The 18,208-nt window shown below is 66.3% G+C and overlaps 1 protein-coding gene across 6 annotated transcripts; it reads right to left on the bottom strand.

Moving 5' to 3' along the window:
- Positions 1 to 807: 807 nt before the first annotated feature.
- On the bottom strand, positions 808 to 17,839 carry FGFRL1 (fibroblast growth factor receptor like 1). 6 transcript variants are annotated; one of them, XM_063723268.1, is made up of 7 exons: positions 17,540 to 17,839; positions 15,127 to 15,221; positions 5,418 to 5,690; positions 4,201 to 4,281; positions 3,821 to 4,105; positions 3,190 to 3,543; positions 808 to 2,949 (listed from the first exon to the last, which is right to left on the bottom strand). In XM_063723268.1, exons 2-7 carry the CDS (start codon positions 15,203 to 15,205, stop codon positions 2,507 to 2,509), a joined length of 1,515 nt encoding a protein of 504 aa, XP_063579338.1. In that variant the 5' UTR covers positions 15,206 to 15,221; positions 17,540 to 17,839; the 3' UTR covers positions 808 to 2,506. The 6 variants fall into 6 exon arrangements, with proteins under 6 accessions (XP_063579338.1, XP_063579337.1, XP_054409633.1 ...); XM_063723267.1 differs by lacking the exon at positions 17,540 to 17,839 and adding an exon at positions 16,783 to 17,395; XM_054553658.2 differs by lacking the exon at positions 17,540 to 17,839 and adding an exon at positions 15,740 to 16,083.
- Between the last annotated feature and the right edge of the window lie 369 nt (positions 17,840 to 18,208).

Below are 18,208 nucleotides of genomic sequence, written 5' to 3'. Positions count from 1 at the left end.
GGGGAGGACAGAGGACAGAAAGGGGACATCTTGAAGGCCATGGGGTCCTCAGAAGCTCTAGCTGAGGAGAGGTCCCCGACACCTCTCCCCAGAGCCCACCTGTCATCTTTGAAGACAGGCAGGGTGAGCTTCCTCCAGGGAAAAGCTTTCAGAAACAGCGCGGGTCAGGAAGTGCCCTGCACACCAGCAAGACCAGGCTCTGGGGACGCAATGGGCCTCACGCTTTGCTGAACGCACGAGGGTCCCCGGTGCCTTTTCTTACAAGGGTAACGGAACCCCCGGGCAGGCAAGGGCCCCGGGTGAAGCTGGCAGCCCCAACCCCTCCTGGTGACTGGGTAAGATGAGGGCGGCCACCATTGCAGCACTACAGGGTGGCTGGGAGGGCACTTGGACGGAGCCCTGAGGTCAGAGGTGACCTGAGCCTGGCCCCATCCCCAGCTCTGAGGCCGGTCTGCTGCCTCTTGTAGGACCACCCACCAAAGCCTGAGGAGGGGCTGAGGAGTGGCCAGGCCCTGCACTGAGGGCCACATGGGCCAGCTCCAGGACACAGAGAGGGCGCCACTCGGACAGGGTTGCAGGACACTGGCCTGGCCACGCATGTGGGCGGTGCTCACACCCAACACCACCCAAAGCCCAGTATAACCCAAACTCTCCCGCCAGGAGGTGCAGGTCTCAGCCCCTTTGGCTCAGGCCCAGCGAGGGGACTCCAGGCTGCTGGTTCTGGAGACCAGGCCTGACACACAGACACAAATGTGAGCACACACGAGCATGCACACGTGCATGTAGACATGGGCAGAAACACCAGCCTGGAGGGAAAGGATGCACTTTCATGTTTAACAAAATAAATTAAATATACGGGGCTTCAGCTCAAACTCTACATAAAATTACAGAGATCCGGGGCTACCACGACAGTGGGGTGTGGGGTGGTGTCTGGCCTGGATGGGGTGAGGGCATCACCATGGCTGAAAGACCAGGCAGGTCCCGGGCCCCAGGAGAGTCCACAGTCCCTGCAACCCAGCCCTCCTTCCATCATTATTAATATTATCTTCATTTCTTAAATATAAATACCAAGGCCCCTTCTGTCAGGGGGAGAATGCAGTGGGGGTGAGCCACTTGCCATGGGCTCCAGCCTCTCAGGCTTGGGGCTGCTGTGCCCCCAGCCCCAGCCCACAGCAGTAGGGGACTCCTGGGCACCCAAGGCAGGTGGCAAAAATAGCCGCCAAGGCCAGGCGGGGACAGAGGCGGGCAGGGTTGAGGGAGCGACGGTGGAGCAGGGAGAGTCCCTCATCAACTATGAGCCTCACTGCACACGCACTGCAGGCCTCATGGCACACCCTCCCAAAAGCTCGACAGTCCGCGTGTGTCCAGGCAGCATATCTGCGTGTGTGTGTATGTCCGGACAGCATATCTGCACGTGTGCGTGTGTCCAGACAACATATCTGCATATGTATGAGTGTGTGTGTGTCCGGACAGCATATCTGTGCATGTGTGTGCGTGTGTGTGTCCGGACAGCATATCTGTGTGTGTCCAGGCAGCATATCTACCCGTGTGTGCATGTGTGTCGAGGCAGCATATCTGTGCCTGTGTGTGTCCAGGCAGCATATCTGCGCACGTGTGCGTGTGTCCGGACAGCGTATCTGCATATGTGCGTCTGTGACTAGACAGCATATCTGCGTGTGTGTGTGTCCAGACAGCATATCTGCGCCTGTGTGTGCATGTGTGTCCAGAAGTGTGTGTCCAGGCAGCATATCTGCATGTGTGCGTGCGTGTGTATCCGGACAGCACATCTGCACGTGTGTCCAGACAGCATATCTGTGCACGTGTGTGTGTCTGTCGAGGCAGCATTATCTGTGTGTGTGTCCAGGCAGCATATTTGCTCACGTGTGTGTGTCCGGGCGGCCTATCTGCATGTGTGTGCATATGTGTACAGGCAGCATATCTGCACGTGTGTGCATGTCTGTGTCGAGGCAGCCTATCTGCACGTGTGTCCAGAAAGCACATCTGCACGCATGTGCATGTGTGTGTGTCCGGACAGCATATCTGCGTGTGTGTGTGTGTGTGTGTGTGTGTGTGTCCAGACAGCATATCTGTGCATAGGTGTGTGTGTCCAGGAAGCATATCTGTGCATGTGTGTGTATGTTCAGGCAGCATGTCCTTGTATGTTCTGGCATGTCTGTGTGCGTGTGCGTGCGTTTGGGCAGCTTATCTGTGTGTCCAGGCAGCATATCTGTGCATGTGCATGCGTGCATATAAGTTCAGGGAGCATGTCTGCGTGTGCCTGTGTTCAGACAGCGTGTGTGTGTGCATGTGTGTGCATACATGCATCCAGGCAGCGTGTGTCTGTGTGTGTGTGTGTCCAGGGGCTATGCCTCACACACAGAGTGCCCGGGGTGCTGGCCATTCCTCCTCGCCATGGGTCTCCCGCCTTTGTCTGCAGCCCCGACCTCCATCCTCCCAGTCTGCCTGTCTGGCCGGCCCCCTGTGCCCACCGCAGAGGCGGTGCCGTCTAGCACTGATAGTGGATGTGCTGGTGGACCTTGCCCTCCACGTGTGAGTGTGTGTGTGAGTGTGTGTGTGTGTGCGTGTGGATGTCTGTGTAGAGTTTGGGGTACAACTTAGGGCCAGCAACTGGGCCTGGGCCCAGCAAGTGCTGGGGGGCTGCCGGAGACCCATGCTCCTCACACAGCCCCACACCAGGGCCAGCGCTGAGGGCGGCCAACGAGGGAAGGTCCTTGTCTCCACTGCGGTCGCGGGCTGTCCCTGGCTGGCGGTGCCCAGGCACGGGAGGGGCAGGAGCGGGGGTGCACGGCTTCTTCTTGGCCTGGCAAAGCCACAAGAGCACGGTGCCCAGGATGAAGACAGCGCCGGCCGGGATGCCGATGACCACGGGCCACGGCAGGCTAGTGGCCGAGGACGAGGAGGCCACAGGTGGCCCTGGTGGTTTTGGGTCTGGAAGAGCAAGAGGAAAGGAGGTAGGGACGGATACGCCGGCACAAAGACCAGGAGAGTGCCCCAGACCCATCCCGGGGGCTGTGGAGACAGTGCCCCTGGGCTGCCCTCCCTCGGCAGACGACCCGGCCCGCATGGTCCGGGAGGAAAGGGTGGGGCGCCACCCGGTGGGTGGGACGCTGGGCCCAGGGGACGGATCCGGGCACCAGCATGGCGTGGCACGGTGTGGCAGCTGCGCACCTGGCAGCACGGTGAGGAAGGCGCTGCGGAAGCTGTAGCCCATAGTGTTGGCGCCAAGGCAGATGTACATGCCCGCGTCGTCCTGGCGGGCACGGGTGATGAGCAGCTTATTGAGGTAGGAGCCGTCGGGCCGTGACCACACATCGCCCGTGGGCAGCACCACGAACTTCTGGCCACCCACATCGATGGTGGAGTTGTGGCGGCCCTCAGCACCGTACTCCACGCGCTTCAGCCACTGGATCACTGGCTTCACGTCGCTGCGCACCTTGCACTGGAAGGATGTGGTCCCCCCAAAGTCCACCGTCGTGTTCACGGGGTGTGTGCCTGTGAGCACGGGCTTGGAGCGGGTCCGCTCTGTGGGAACATGGCACGCGGGCATGGCTCCCGGGCCGCGCCGGACTCTACCCCGCCAGCACCCTGGGGCCACCAGCACCCCCAGCCCACCAGCCCCCAGGCCCACCAGCACCCCCAGCCCACCAGCCCCCAGGCCCTGCCAGCACCCCCAGCCCACCAGCCCCCCGGCCCTGCCAGCACCCCCAGCCCACCAGCCCCCAGGCCCTGCCAGCCCCCCCGCCCACCAGCCCCCGCCCACCAGCCCCCCCCGCCTGCCAGTGCCCGGGGCCACACTCACGGATCACGTCCACCTTGTAGGTGGCGTTGATGGCGCCGGCGCGGTTTGACACGCGGCAGGTGTATTTGCCACTGTCCTCCGGCCGCAGGTTCTTCAGGCTCAGCGTCCACTTTTTCTTCTTGGGCTCGGCGGCCTCTGGGCGCGTCAAGGCCTGGTCGTCCTTCATCCACGTGATGTCGGGCCGAGGGTGCCCACTGGCCACGCACTTGAGCCGCACGGAGCTGCCCACAGGCCGTGCGATCACCCGGCGCCTCATCTTGGAGGGCTGCGTGAAGCGCGGTCGTGCTGTGGGGTGGGGTGGCGTGGAGGTCAGAGGACGGGGAAGCAGCCGAGGGGCCAGGACAGATGGACGCCCCCCACCCCCGGCACCCGCTGCTCACCCCACTGCTGGCCGGCGGGGTCCTCTTGACCCCCAGAGGAGCTGTTGGGCCCCAGGCTCTCCTTCCCTGGGCTAATGTCATCTGCAGAGAAACGGAGGTGTACAGGGAGGGCAGGTGAGGGGGGCCCTGAGGAGCCCCCCAAACTCCCCAATGGCCTCTAGTGCCCCCAGCCCCAGCCGGGACAGCCTTGGACACCCAGGCAGGGGGCCGCGCCACACACCCACGGCCCAGAATCCCAGGGACAGCTGGGCAAGGGCCACTGGCCCACACTGGGCGCAGGTGACCCTGACGGGCACGGGTGGGGCTGGAGGGCTGGCCCCCACTCTGGCTCCGGGGGGTCTGCAGGCCCCGGGGGAGGAGGGAGCCGGGCCTGGCCAGCAGCTGCGGTAACCCTAGCCTACATCAAGGGGCCGAGGGCTGGTGAACAGACGAGACTCTCATACCACCCGGTCATCGTCCCCTTTGAAAGGACTGTGGGGTGGGGGTGGGGGGACAGCCAGTTTTCCCATTCCACACAATGCCGAGGGGCAGGGCGTGCTGTGGAATGTCCCCTCCATCCACCCTGTGACAGCCGCTCCTCCACTGAGCCCAGGACCAGGCTGTCTCAGGCCACACCCCCAGACCCTGCCCGGGCCTGGGCCAGGCTCCTGTGTTCAGAAAACGGGCACGTGTACCCTAAAACTTAAAGTAGAAAAAAAAAAAAAAGAAATGGGCCAGCCCAGCTCCCAGGAGCTCCACCCGAGGGCACCACACCCAGGAGCCCAGCGGAGCAGGTGGGGTGCTCCCTAGGTATGGAAGGCGTGCCTCTGGACACCTGTCCAAGCCCAGCACCCGGGCCCCAGGCGCAGAAGAGAACAGAAAGGCCACGCAACCCGGCGGCTCCTCTGAACTCTGAAACCCGAGCCTCAAAGTCACAGCCGACGGCCGGCACACCCTGCCAAGGCCTCGGGCCCCAGCCCTTCTGTGGGACCACTGCCTGCGGCTCCCGCCCTCCACCCTCCACCCTCTGCCGGGAGGAAGGCCCCGAGGCTAGAGCCTGACAGGGACAGGAACAGGACAGGACACCTGGGGGATGGTGGCAGAGGTGCAGCCAGCTGAGGTGGGGCAGGGCGCCGAAGGAAGGCTTTCTGCCAGGGGCCGGCTGACTCTCAGCCCTCCTGCACGCCCCTGCCTGGCTCCAGCCCAGCCCGTGACCTCTGACCGCAGCAGCGACTAACCCAGCACGACGAGGGTGTAGTTGACGCTCAGGCTGCCGAAGCCGTTGGTGGCCTTGCACACGTACACGCCAGCATCCTCCCGCTCCACCTGCTTCACCTTCAGCCCCTGGGGCAGCACGCGGAAGCGGCTCCAGCCGCTGTGGATGGTGCGGCCGTCCTTGGTCCACATGGTCAGTGGCGGTGGGTCCCCCTCCACCGGGCACTGCAGCCGCACAGTGCGGCCCAGCCGGGCCACCTGCCGTGGGACCACCTTGTCCGCCATCCTTGGGGGGCCTGCGGGTGGGACCGAGGAACAGTCAGCGAGGAGGGGCTTGGGGTCCGGATCCAAGGGGGGTCAAGAGGGGACCCACGGCCCAGCACAGACCTCGGGCCTGAGCTCCACCTGGGTCACCTGCCCAAGATGAGCAGAGGGGCCGAGGCGCAGTGCCCCCGACCCAAGCCTCAGCTGCCCACATGCACCAAAGCCCTGAGCGCTGGCCCACCAAACACCATGTCAGCAGCCTCTTACGGCCGGGGCAGCCCCGTGGCCCCAGAGGCCGGCTCTTTGAGACACGAGAAGGGAGCAGGGTCCCCAGAGGATGCAAAACAGCTGCGCTTGGTAGCCCTCGAAAACCACCAACCAAAAGGGCAGGGTCTCCTTCTGGTCATACAGGAAGCAGCCGTACACCCTAGGTCAGAGGGGACAGTGGACCCCCAAGGACAAGAGCAGCAGGGGGATGGGGGGGCCTGGTGAGTCCCAAAGAGGCCCCAGGTCCCTCACCTAACTCCCACCCAACCATCAGCCCAGGGCCCAGTCGGGCCTGGGCATGGGCCAGTGACCCCACAGCTATCCACACGCAACCGAGCACGGCGGGCTGCCTGAGCATGTGCAATGTGTGGATGAGAGTCTGTGTGGCACCCACGTCTCTGTCAGTATCAGACCTGAGTTCAGGGACCACAGATGCCCAGGTCTGTCTGCCCACCCCCAAGGGTCGTACCCTGCCAGGCACCTTAGCCTTGAGGAGGCATGACCTCAAGGCCCTGGGGTCAGAGGGCAAGCCTCTGGAGAGACGTAGCTCGGGCTGGCCGTGGGCACTGCCGGCTCCTGTCTAGGGGGCAGCCACGAGGCTGTCCTCACACTGCCTGTGAAACCCACAGGAGCAGAAAGGCTGTGGCTCCACATGGCCACCTGCACCATCTCACCCTACGTGGAGAAGCCGAAGCCTCCTTTCCTGGCAGAAAGGAACCCACTCCATCCCCTGCCTGGGTCCCCACCCCACCCCATCCCCTGCCTGGGTCCCCATCCCACCCCATCCCCTGCCTGGGTCCCCACCCCACCCCTTCCCCTGCCTGGGTCCCCCCCCCACCCCTTCCCCAGCCTGGGTCCCCACCCCACCCCTTCCCCTGCCTGGGTCCCCACCCCACCCCTTCCCCTGCCTGGGTCCCCACCCCACCCCTTCCCCTGCCTGGGTCCCCACCCCACTCCATCCCCTGCCTGGGCCTCCACCCCGCCCCATCCCCTGCCTGGGTCCCCACCCCACCCCTTCCCCTGCCTCGGTCTCCACCTCACCCCTTCCCCTGCCTCGGTCCTCACCCCATCCCGATTCCCTGCCTGGGTCCCCACCCCACCCCTTCCCCGGCCTGGGTCCCCACCCCACCCCTTCCCCGGCCTGGGTCCCCACCCCACCTCATCCCCTGCCTGGGCCTCCACCCCATCCCATCCCCTGCCTGGGTGCCTCTAGGCTGGAAGGCAGGGCCAGGGTCCTGTGTGTGTGTGACCAGCCCCAGTGGGCAGTGCCTAGCGGCCGGGAAGATGAGCCTAGAACACACAGACCCTGCAGGCCTCAGAAACTCGGGGCACCGCAGGGCCTGCACCTGGATGGAGCTCCTGGGAAAGGAGGGCCCTGCGTGCCCCCACTCCCCACGTACTGCTCCCAAGTCCTGCAGCGGCAACCGCAGCCCACTCACTGCTCTCCACATCTGAGAGGCGGCCGCGGGCACCCCACAGTTCCCAGGGCATCTCTCGCCAGCCCATGGGTGACAGTGTCCATCCCACACTGCAGCCACTGCTGTCTGGAAGCGTCCAGGCTGCGTGCAGAAACACCAAGAGGTAGCAGCTGCTCCAAGCCATCTTGACGGGGCCTGGGGCCGCATGTTCCTCCAACACGCAGTTAACAGTGGCCCCGTGACGTCTCCCACCGGCATCTTCAGACACTCAGGGAGCAGCTCCCGTTCTGACCCCCAAGTCTGGGGACAGGGACCCTCACAGAGAATCCCTATCACCTCCCTGGAGGCCTCCCAATCAGTGCTGACAGCACAGGGGGCGTGGCCCGGGGCCTCCCGGTTCTGAGCCCACAGGCATCATCGGCCGCTGGGGCTGGAAGTGGAGACACGGCGCCTCCCCGCTGTGACCAGAAACACAAAGGGTGGGCTGAGGCTCTGGAGGGAGGGATTCTTCCCAGCCCTGGCCCACCCGGCCCATCCCAGTCCCTGGCCTCTCTGAGAAAACATGTGGGGGTCTCTTCTCTGACCCACATCTCTCTTTCAACTCAGGACCCTCCCACCCAGGCCATGGGCCCCAGCCCTGAAGCCCCTCCTTCCCTACCCTCCCTGCAGCTCCCCGGAGAGGAAATGAGACGGTGGCTGTGGGGGGCTGCCAGCCCACCTCCCCCTCAGTGTGGTTCTGTAAGCTGCCCAGGGCTGGGGGCAGCTCTGGCAAATTTGTCCCGGGGAGGAGGTGGCTGCAGGGCCCACAGCACCGGGGCCTCCTGACCCCTTCCCAGCCTGTCCAGGTCCCAGACCCACCCCAGGTTGACCCCACCAGCATCTGTCGCTGCCTGAAATCCCACCACCCACAGGGCCTCCTGGGACCAAGGGGGAGTGGCCAAAGCCCCTGCCCAGCCCAGCCCCCGTGGCCCACAGCCTGCAGAGGTGCCTGGGCCTCCTGGATGGCTACCTGGGCGCAGGCCTCACATGTGCATGTTCGTGTGTGCACACAAGTGTTCACCCACACAACTGTCCAGAAGAAGCAAGAGAGTGAGTGCCTGGCCCTGTCCTAGGTGGGGGCACACTGACCCAGCCCCCCACATCCGGGGAGGGAGCCCGCCTCAGAGGCTGAAAGCCCCAGCTGCACTTCCGGAAGGTTTCCCAGCCCCCACCCTGCCCCAGGCAGACACAGGCAAGGCTTGGGGAGGTGAGGGTCCCCGCAGGCACGGGGGAGGCACAGGATGACAGCCACAGACAGGCAGGCGGGACCCCCGCCTATGGTCACCGCTGAGAAAGGGGGCAGAGACAAATGACCGCTGGATGGCCGGAAGCGTGGCCCCCAGGGCCGGCCTGCAAGCGCTGTAGGCACGGGCAGAGGCAGCCGGGCCAGAGGAGCCAGCCTTATCCTAAAGCAAACAGCCTCCCTCCCTCCCCCTCGCCAGGCCTATCCCACCCCTACCTGGGATCCCTGGACCCCCTGCTGTTGCAGGCCCAAGACCCCCCGCAGGAGGGCCTGCCCAGGAGGAAGCCCAGCCCCCCAGATTCCTGGGGAATAAGCACGCCAGGACAGCGGCCAGGGCGCCACGCCACCTGGACGGGCGTCCAACCCACGCAGCCTATGGGGAAACTGAGGCAGGACCTGAGGCCACAGGCACCTGGTGGGAAGACCGGGCACCTCGCACTGCAGCCAGGAAGAAACACAGGGAGCCCCCACTGGGGCATGACAGCAGCGCCGTGCCACCTCCAGGGCCATGCACCCTGCCAAGACACCCCCCAGCCTCCCCCTGCAGCACAGCCCCTGCCCTGCACACACACTTAGCCACAGCCGAGAGGCCCACAGCACAGGCAGGACACCAAGGGCCACATGGGAGCCAGACATGAGGGTAAACTGAGTCTGAGACAGGGCCTCACTGCTGCGAGGTATGGAGGACTAGACTCGGAAGCAGTGGGCCAAGAAAGGGGATGCCGCCAACGCCTCCTGCCCACCCCCGACCCCTGCCCAGCTGTAAAAAACACAACAGGGGAAGGAGGAGGAGCAGGGGCTTCCCACAGCAGCAACGGCCCAGAGGCCGCTCTGCCTACACGCTTTGTCACACACACACTATCCCCAGACACAGAGGCTCCTCTTTCCCAGGGCCCAGGGAGGGTGGAGGTGGGCAGGCCCTGGGATGGAGGGGAGGAAGCTGCAGTCTGGAGGGACGGAGGCAGGACCCCCCTGCGGCCTGCCCTTCCCTGTCTTCACAGACCCTCAGATCAGCTCCCCACACCTGCCCCGTCTGAAGTGCCCTCTCCGACACCCCTCACCCCATAGCTCCTTGGGGGCTCTGATATCTCTTCTGGAAGGGCCCGTCCTGGCCACGTGGTCTAAACCCACACCCAAGCCCCTCTCCCGTGCTCGTGGTGTCCCGAGGCCTGGCATACAGCAGACACTGAGTGGACATTCGTAGGGAGAATGGCATGGGGGTGGAGGCCGGCCAGGGCAGGTACAGAGGATGTGGCCAGGCGGCTTCTCCCCATGGGGCCTGGCTCCTACAGGGAGCAAAGAGGGGGTGCTTCCCCAGAACACAGCCCTCAGCACAGGGAGAGATGCCCAGGTGGAGACATACGTGCAGCGTCATGACCCCTCTGTCGGGAGAAGACACGAGCTAGGACCAGAACACCGGCTGGAAACGGCCTCCTCCAACTTTCCAGTACACCCTGCACCTACCAGGACGCCTCTACAGCCCAGGCCAGTGGTATCCACCCCTCTACAGGGCCCGGGGCAGCGCTGGCCCAGGTCGGATGAGACTCCTGACCCAGTGGGGATGACGGGGGCTTCCCGAGAAAGGAGCACTCACTGCGGCAGGAGCAGATGCTGGTTGACAACACGGCAGGGTGGGGCATCTGTGGGGACAGACCGAGCCAGTGTGCACCAGGGAGGGAGGGGCAGGTGGAGCTGACCGCTGAGAGGCTGGCCATGTGGCCCCCTCAACCCCAACCCTGACCGGCTACCCGAGTTCCCGCATGGAGGGGCTGGACCAAGAGTGGCCCGGCAGCCGAACGGGACCAGAGTGGAGTGAGGATGCCTGGGAACTGGGGGGTCCTGCATGGCCCCGAGTTTCCAGCTGGAGGAATTCTCTGGCCTGGCCCAGGACCTGGCCATAGGGTGGGGGTGGCCAGGCCCCAAGTCCTCCTGGAGAAGCTCAGTGGCCTGGGAGAAGGGGGCTCACCTTGACCAGAAGGGAGGAGAGGGGAATCAGGACACACTGTGCCAAACCCCAAGGGGGGTGCAGAGCCAATCCAGGTGCTGAGCCTTCTGCAGCCGGCGGCCCCCCACCCGGTTACCAAGAGGAGACACAGTGCCCCCATCACAGATGGCCGCTATGTGGCTGTGCCAGGCCCCCAGGGGCACCCAGGGCAGGAGTGACTGGGAAACCCCCAGAGTCAGTGCCAGGGCCCAGTCCCCTCCTCAAGAAGCCAAGTGCAAGAGTGGCCGCCCCCAGGAGCCAGAGCACAGGTGACCGCCACGCAGCCTGCTGCCCATCAGGTGCCAGGGCCAGGCTCTGCCCCAGCACACACATGTGCACCCGCATACACAGACCCAGGGCACACACAGTCACCAGCTAGCTAGGCGGCCCTCAGGGAGCAGACCCACAGGATGTGCAGGGGAACTGGGGGCCTGCAGCACAGGTAGCTACCCCACAGGCCGTGCCCCAGCAAGCTGCCCAGCCCTGGAAGCCTTCAGGGGGAACCTTCTGCAACCCCAGCCCCAGGGCACTGCTCCCCCTCCGCGACACACCAGGGCACACAGCAGGTGCCAGAGAATCATCAGGCAGTGCCACGCCCTGGAGAGAACCTTGCACAGCACTAAAACAGGGAAAGATTCCTCTATACCCATCCTAGTCCAGACCTCACCAGGCCTACCCAGCTTCATGCAGCCCCCACCCCCACCTCAAAACCCCAGCCTGCTGGCTGCAGCCCCCAGGCCTCCCCTGCCTGGAACTCCCCAGAGGGGCTCTGCCTGCAGACCTTGGCAGCCCTTCCCCACTTCGGAAGCGTCAACAAGAACATTTCCTGAGCCCAGAACCCCCAAGGCCAGAGATCAGGGGTGAGCTGATGCTCTGTCCCCTGCCAGGGCTCTTGGCCCCCAGGTGGGGCTGCCCCAACCACCGAGCAGCCCAGGCACACCAGGCACCACCACCAGGCCAGGGGCCCTTGCTCACACTCACATAGCAGACCTCTCAAGGACAGGGCTGGGGACAGGAGGGCACCGGGCCTGTCTGCTGCAGCTCCCCAGGCCCCTGCAGGCCACAGGGCACAGCCGCCCAGACCCTCCGGGACACACAGTGATGCCTGCGTCAGGCATCCTGGGGCATGGTACTGCGCTCCATACCAAGCCCTGCAGTCACCACTGGGAACAGGGCAAGAAGGTTACAGGGAGTGTAGAGGGCCTTGAAGCCACTGGCTGGTGGGCCTGGACAAGGAACCCAAGCCCTCCATGGGGCCACCAGGCTGTCCTGGGGCTCACAGTCTTAGAAGCCCAGAGGGTGTCACCGTGCCCAGCGGGTCCCACGCCGCACACAAGGGCAGCAGCCCGGCTGCCTCTTCCCTGTCACTGCTTAGCCAATGTTCACTCCTTAGCCCTTTAACAGCACCAGGCAAGAAGTAATTGGGCTTTCTGCCAAGATGGGCGGCACCCCCCTGCCCCACACAGGGACAATGACCTGGAGGGAGACCCCCACCCACGCTGACTTGCTCCAAGGGGACTGGTACCCAACTCTCCTGCTAGGTCTGCCCTGGCCCGTGAAGCCCCTCCTCTCCCATCCCCTGCTTCATCCCTACCCCAGCCATCCTGGATCGTGGCTCTGGGGCTGCGGCCCACCTTGGAGCTGCCTGCAGAGGGCAGCCAGGCACCTTGGGGCTTGACCAGCAGCTCCAGGGATGGCCGCCAGGGAGAGTGGCAGGCAGGCAGGGAGTGCAGCCCTTGAGGGGGCCTCTGGGAGAGGGGTGTGGGCACACCTCTCTCTCCTGTGCTGACCCGCTGAGGCTGTCACCTGGACACACCAGGCCTGGAGTCACCGGCGGAGGCCCTGATGGGGCAAAGGAGTCCACCCTGGGCCAAGCAGCAAGCCCGGGCTGCACAGCGGGCCAGCATGCAGCAGCCGGGGGTCCAGCCTGCGGGCACAGCCCGCCTCTCCCAACACAGCCGCGGTTCCTGAGCCAGGGCTGGGCAAGCCAGGGGCTGGAGGCCACGGCTGGGGAAAAACCAACATTTCCCCTCAACAGGGCCGCAGCGCGGGGTCTGCGGCTGAAAGGGAGCCCGGAGGCCCATTGATTCCCGCACAATGGATAAAGGAGTCTGCGGTCGGCGTTTCCAGGCCCAGCCAAAGGCGACTTTGTTCACGGCTCCCTCCCTCCCCCCAAGGGGACAGTGATTTATTTTCCCTTCCAGGAGTGGGGCCCCGAGATGGAAACGGGGCGGCTGGCCCGATTCCCCACCTTGCAGGGGCTGGGCCCAGCTCCCACACGTCCACCTCAGCCCGCTGCACACGGGCCAGCCACTGCCCGGAAGGGCCTGGGGCGAGGGAGGAAGGCCCTGAGGCCTGGCTGGGGGCCGAGGTCAGCACCGTGCACCCACGGCTATTGCTTCCCCGAGTCACACACCCTTCAGACTTCTGCCCCCACAGGGAGCCAACACTGACCACGCTACCCCCCAGGCATGGGGCACCCCTGGACAGGCACCCTGCCCACCTGGGTCAGGGCTCAGCTTGCCCACCGCAGCTGGCCGGGTGCAGAGGACAGGGGAGTGGCCTCCTAGGCAGGCCGCTCAGAGCTGGTCCCCAAGGCCATGCTTGCAAAAGTTTAAAGGGGGCACTTCTCAGAAAGCCCTGAAACGACTTTCTTCAGAGTTATTTGTGAAAGGCATTTCATCCAGAACCTCTCAAGTTCCCACTGTGAGAAATAAAATGGGAAGGGAGAAAGCCAATTCCTATCTTTTTTCAAATTGGAAAAAAAAAAAAAAAGCAATTTAAGACAAATCCACGAAGATTGTGAAACTTCGGGAAAAGAGGAACTTTTAAAATATGATCTGAGTCTAGTAATGTGCCGATCAGAACTTATAACCCAGCGGGAAATGGCTTTTCAAAAATAACCCAAGTCCTCTGCATGCTGGTCCTTGGCCTAACGAAGGTGCACAGTGGGCTGTTCAGAGCAGGAGAAACACACTTGGATGGACCTCGCGCCCTAGTCCATGCTAGGAAAATCAGCACACAGTCCAGAAGAACCTCCTCCCCACCTCCACCCAAACCACAGAGGCCCCTGCCCTTGGAAAGCGGCTTGATCCCAGCTCCCCAGTGCCGCCAAGGCCTTTGCCACGCAAAGCCAGGGCTGGATATCCTAGGCCCCAAGGCCGCAGCTGAGGAAGACGAAGGCGAAGGGGGTGGCCGCTGGGGCGTCTCCACGAAGAGGCGGGCTCTGCCGCCCACTGCCATGGCTGACCGTGGCCATCCACCAGTCAGCTTCAGCCCCAGCCAGGGACCATGGCAGGACAGAGGCCTCCAGAGCCTCCCTGGCCAAGTGGCCAGAGGACAGGCAGGTGTAGGGATGGGGGAGGCCAAACAGATCAAAGAGAATGCAAGTCCAGGCCACTGGCCATCGTAGGGGCTCGCCCAGTATGGCCTGAGTGCCCACACAGCCCAGGACGCTGCCGGGCCCTCAGAGCAGCCGCTCAGCCAGGCCCATGTGGGCAGGCGGGGGGTGGGGGGGGGGGGGTGCTGTGGCATAAGGCCCACCTGGCCGCCGCCCGCCACCCAGCACCCGAACGTGCCCATATAAGGCCAGGTTGGATGCGGCGCGCTTGCTGGGCGGCAAGGGAGGGGTGCGAAGCCTCAGGACTGGTGGACACAGCGCCGACAATCCTGAGTGGTCAACACGCCCAAAGGGCCGGCCTGGCTACAGGTCCCGCCTAGCCATGGGGGCAGCCAGCGCTGTGCCCGGATCCTGGAACATGGTGGGCATGAGTCTGTGGGCACACGTCACCCATCGGCTCTGGATGTCCTTGCTGGGGCTGGGTCCCAGGGCATGGCTGCCACTTAGATGTCGGTAGCGTGAGGACGTACCAGGCCAGCACGGCGTGTGCCCAGAGGCACGCAGTCCTGGGGTGCGTCACGGCTCTGGGGCCTTGTCCACACAACTGCCCTGCACTGCCTGCCTAGAGCTGGGCAGGCCCAGGGCACACGGCTACATCGGCTGGGGGACTGGGGGTCTGGGGGTCAGTTTCAGTCCCAAACACCAAGTATACCACCGATATCTCCCATAGCCCATCCTGCCTTCAATGGGGGTCTCTGCAGGTTCCTAGAATCCTTATCGGGTCCACTGTGGCCACAAACCGCCCACTCCCCAAGAATCCACAGGTGATTAGCTGCCCTGGACTACAGGTACGAGTATGAAAGTGTTTGCAAGACCAGAAGCATGTCCTGGGGGGCCAGGACTAGAGCCCACCTGGCCAGCAAACACACGAGAGAAACCCCTCCAACCAGCTAGAGGAGCCCCGGTGGGTGCTGTGGACAGCCCATGGTGTGGACTGTCCATGCCGTAGACACCCCCATGGGTGAGGGGCCCTGGAAGGAAGGGGGCCTGGCGAGCGGGGCGGCAGGGGCGGGGCATGGCGCGTGCCAGGCGGGCACTGTGGCAGGGTTCAGGGCCGGGCGGGAAGGGGGCGGCGCTGGCGGAGGCCAGGCTGGCCGGGCTGGGCGCCAGAACTCACCTCGGGCGGCGGCGGCCGGCGGGAAGGCCCCCAGCAGCAGCGGCGGCAGCAGGAGCAGCAACAGGGGGCTCGGCGTCATCTCGGCCTGTCCGGACCTGGGGACATTGGGGGCGCCGTCACTAACGCGTGGAACTGGGAGATACCGCCCTCCCCGGTCCCAGGCCGCGGGGATCAGGGGTCTGGCCCCCCTCCCTACAGGCCCTCCCCGCCCGCGCTCCAGGCGGAGGAAGCCGCGGCGGGGAGAAGCTGTGGGTATCAAAGTCAGACAAAGGGTTTACACTAATTACCGGGCTCCCCCGCCGCCCCCCCTCTCCAAACACCGTCTGGATTCCTGGCGCTTGTAACTCCGGCCCTGCCCGCAGGACACACAACACTCAGCGCCCCGCAGATAATCGCCTGCGCCATTAGCGGACAAATTTGCGCTGGGGGGGCCCACGTGGGGCGCGGGGGCGGGGGAGGGGGCGGGGCAGGCCGGGGGCCCGCAGGAGCGGCGGCGGCGCGCATGACCCGTGCCCAGCTGGGGATCCGAATCCGCGCCTCCCCGCCCCCGCCCCGGACCCCCGCCCTCCCCCGTCTGCCCACCTGGGGTCGCGGCCGCGCGCGGGGGGCTCACCTTGGCGGGGGGCTCAGCGGGCGAGCGGGCGGGCGGGCGGCGGGGTCAGGGCCGGGCCCGCGGCGTGCGCTTCGCGGTCATCGCAGCCCCGGGCGCCGCATCCCGCCGCCCCGCGCCCCCGGGCCCGGCCTCGGGGCGGGGCGGCGCTACCTGGGCGCGGGCGGCTCGGGCCGGGTCGGGTTCCGGGCTCGGGCGCTCGGGGCGCCGGGTCCCGGACCGGGCAGGCGGCGGAGGCGACTCCGCGGGGCCGGGGGCCGGGGCCGGGATCCCGGGGCGGCGGGGCGAGGGGCCCGGGGCGCCGCGCCGCGAGGCGTCCTTCCCTGCGGGGCTTTGTCAACTCTCCCGGAGCGAGCGCCGAGCCCGGACCCCGACCCGCCCCCGGCACAACTTCCGGCCAATCGGCGCGCGCCGGCCCGCCCCGTGCCCCGCCCCGCCGCCAAACTTTTCCCCAATCCGCGCGCGCACACCGCCCCCGCCCCGCCGGGCTGCCGGCCTTAACCCTCGCGGTGCGGACTTCCCCGCAGGCGGGCGGCTTCCCCGGGTCCGGCCCCGCCCCCGCCCCCGCCCCGCCCCGCCCCTACCCGAGCCTCGCCGCGCCCCCGGCCCCGCCCGCGCGCCCTTGGTCCCCGCAGGCTCCTAGGACCGGCCAGGAACCGCTGCGCCCTCCCCACACCTGCGCCCGCGCGCGCCCGGGTCGGGTCCTCAACTCTCGGGGCACCTCCGCGACCCCCAGAGCAGGCTCCGGCCCTGCCCGCGGCAGTCTGACCTCTGCGCAGCCCCGTGCCGGGCCCAGACCGCTCTCTGGTTGCTCAGAAGGGGGCGGACGGGACGGCCGCGGGCGCTTCGAGGCTTCCAGGTCTGCGCCCCGGGGGGTGTTCGGGAGCAGAAGGGAGAAGCAGGGCCTCGCCCAGCCGGAGCTGCTGGGGACGGGGTAGGGGGGGACGGCCGCGGCGATGCAGGCAGGGGTCCTCCCCGGGGCGTTCGGGTTACCTGGTGCCCTTGGCCAAAGGTATGTTCCCACCTGAGGCCTCCCCGCCTCTCACCTGCTAGTGACGGGAATGACAAGAATATTAATCATCATAATAGACGTCGACATGCGATTTAATCTCCGCTACCAAGCAGGCGGCCCCAGGAGCAGATGAAGAAACGGAGGCGTGGAGAAGACAGCGCCCAGCTCTTCGCGGCTCTTCCTCCACACGCCTCGCCTGCCGTCCCTGCCCAGGGCCCAGCACGCAGGGCTCCCAAGCCGCACCTCCAGCCGCCCCATGGCCTCCCCTCATCCTGCCTCCCAGTCCTGCAACACAAACCTCACGGCCTGCCTACATCCCGCCTCACACCCTCGACTCCGCGGAGTCACCATCCCGGCACCTCCTCCACCCCCAAGAGCAGCCTCTTTTTCTGGGACCAGAAGCTCCCTCTTCCAGGAAGCCCTCCCAGGAAAGGCTGAAACCGGAGAGGCCTGGCAGCCGGTGTCCCCAGGCCGAGGAGAGCTAGGCGGGGCGTGGGGGGCGCCAGCTGTCAGGGTGTGGGACTCCTCAAGGCCCGAACTACCCGGCCGTCCCAAGCTGCTGGTTCCCATCCCAGCGTCCTCCACCCCAAATCCCGCGTCTGGGCCAGCGTGGGCGTCGCGAGGGCGGATGGAGGTGCGCTCGGCCCGCCCGTCCTGCCCCCGCTGGCGCAGCCGCCGCTGTGCACCCGGGGAAGGGTCCAGGGACCGCCGCCTGGTCCTCCCGGCGGGAGAACGTCCTGCGCCCCCGCCGCGGGCCCGTCCCACAAGGAGTCAGCAGCGCCGGGGCCCACCTGCCGCCCTCCCGGCCGGAGCTGCAGTCACGGACAGGTGGGTGGGGCGGTCGGTCCCACGCCCGTGGGAGAGCGGCGCTGAACTTCCCGGACGGCTGGCGAGGAGGCAGCGCTCCCACAGGTGTGCGGGCTGCCGGACACAGCTGCGTGGAAAGGGGACAGGTGTACGGAAAGGTAGCTGCGAGCGTGCAAAGTATAAGCAGGGAGCGGACAGGCCGGCAGGTGCCGGCGCCTGAATGAGGCGGGCAGTGGGAGGGGCACAGGCAGCGTCGCGGCCCCTGGCGGGCAAGGCCGGGACGGGGGGCGGAGCGGCAGACGGGGCGGGGCGGGGCGGGGCCCGGGTGGGCGGGGCGAGTCGGGGGCCGGGGCCTCCCGCGCGGGCACGCGCTGCCCTCTGGCGGTGGCGGCGGCGCGGCAGCTCCCGAGGCGTTTTCCCTCCTCTCCTCTCCTCGCCTCGCCCCGCCCCGCCCCGCCCGCCACGTCCCAGCCCGCGGCCCGCCCGGGACCCGTCCCCCGGAAGCCCCCCGCCCCTCGCCCACCCCCGGAACAGGGACTGGGCCCTCCCCGCTCCCACGGCCCTTCGGGTCAGGCGGCGCGGAGCGCGGAGCCGAGGGGCGGGCGCAAGCCCGTCCTGCCCCTTAAAACTGAAACTCGGGGCGGTCAGCCACC

Source organism: Pongo abelii, chromosome 3 (assembly GCF_028885655.2).
Source record: "Pongo abelii isolate AG06213 chromosome 3, NHGRI_mPonAbe1-v2.0_pri, whole genome shotgun sequence".
NCBI classification, from domain to species: domain Eukaryota; kingdom Metazoa; phylum Chordata; class Mammalia; order Primates; family Hominidae; genus Pongo; species Pongo abelii.
Note: the sequence above shows the minus strand (reverse complement) of the source record. Positions and strands in the feature narration are given on the sequence as shown.

What these genes read in the sequence shown, in the direction of transcription:
- FGFRL1 (XM_063723266.1), bottom strand. Translation starts at nt 15,205, where the DNA reads ATGACGCCGAGCCCCCTGTTGCTGCTCCTGCTGCCGCCGCTGCTGCTG. An exon ending in GCCGGCCGCCGCCGCCCGAG is followed by an intron (nt 5,691 to 15,126) that starts GTGAGTTCTGGC and finishes TCCCACCCGCAG; the next exon opens with GCCCCCCAAGGATGGCGGAC. An exon ending in CTACAAGGTGGACGTGATCC is followed by an intron (nt 3,544 to 3,820) that starts GTGAGTGTGGCC and finishes ATGTTCCCACAG; the next exon opens with AGCGGACCCGCTCCAAGCCC.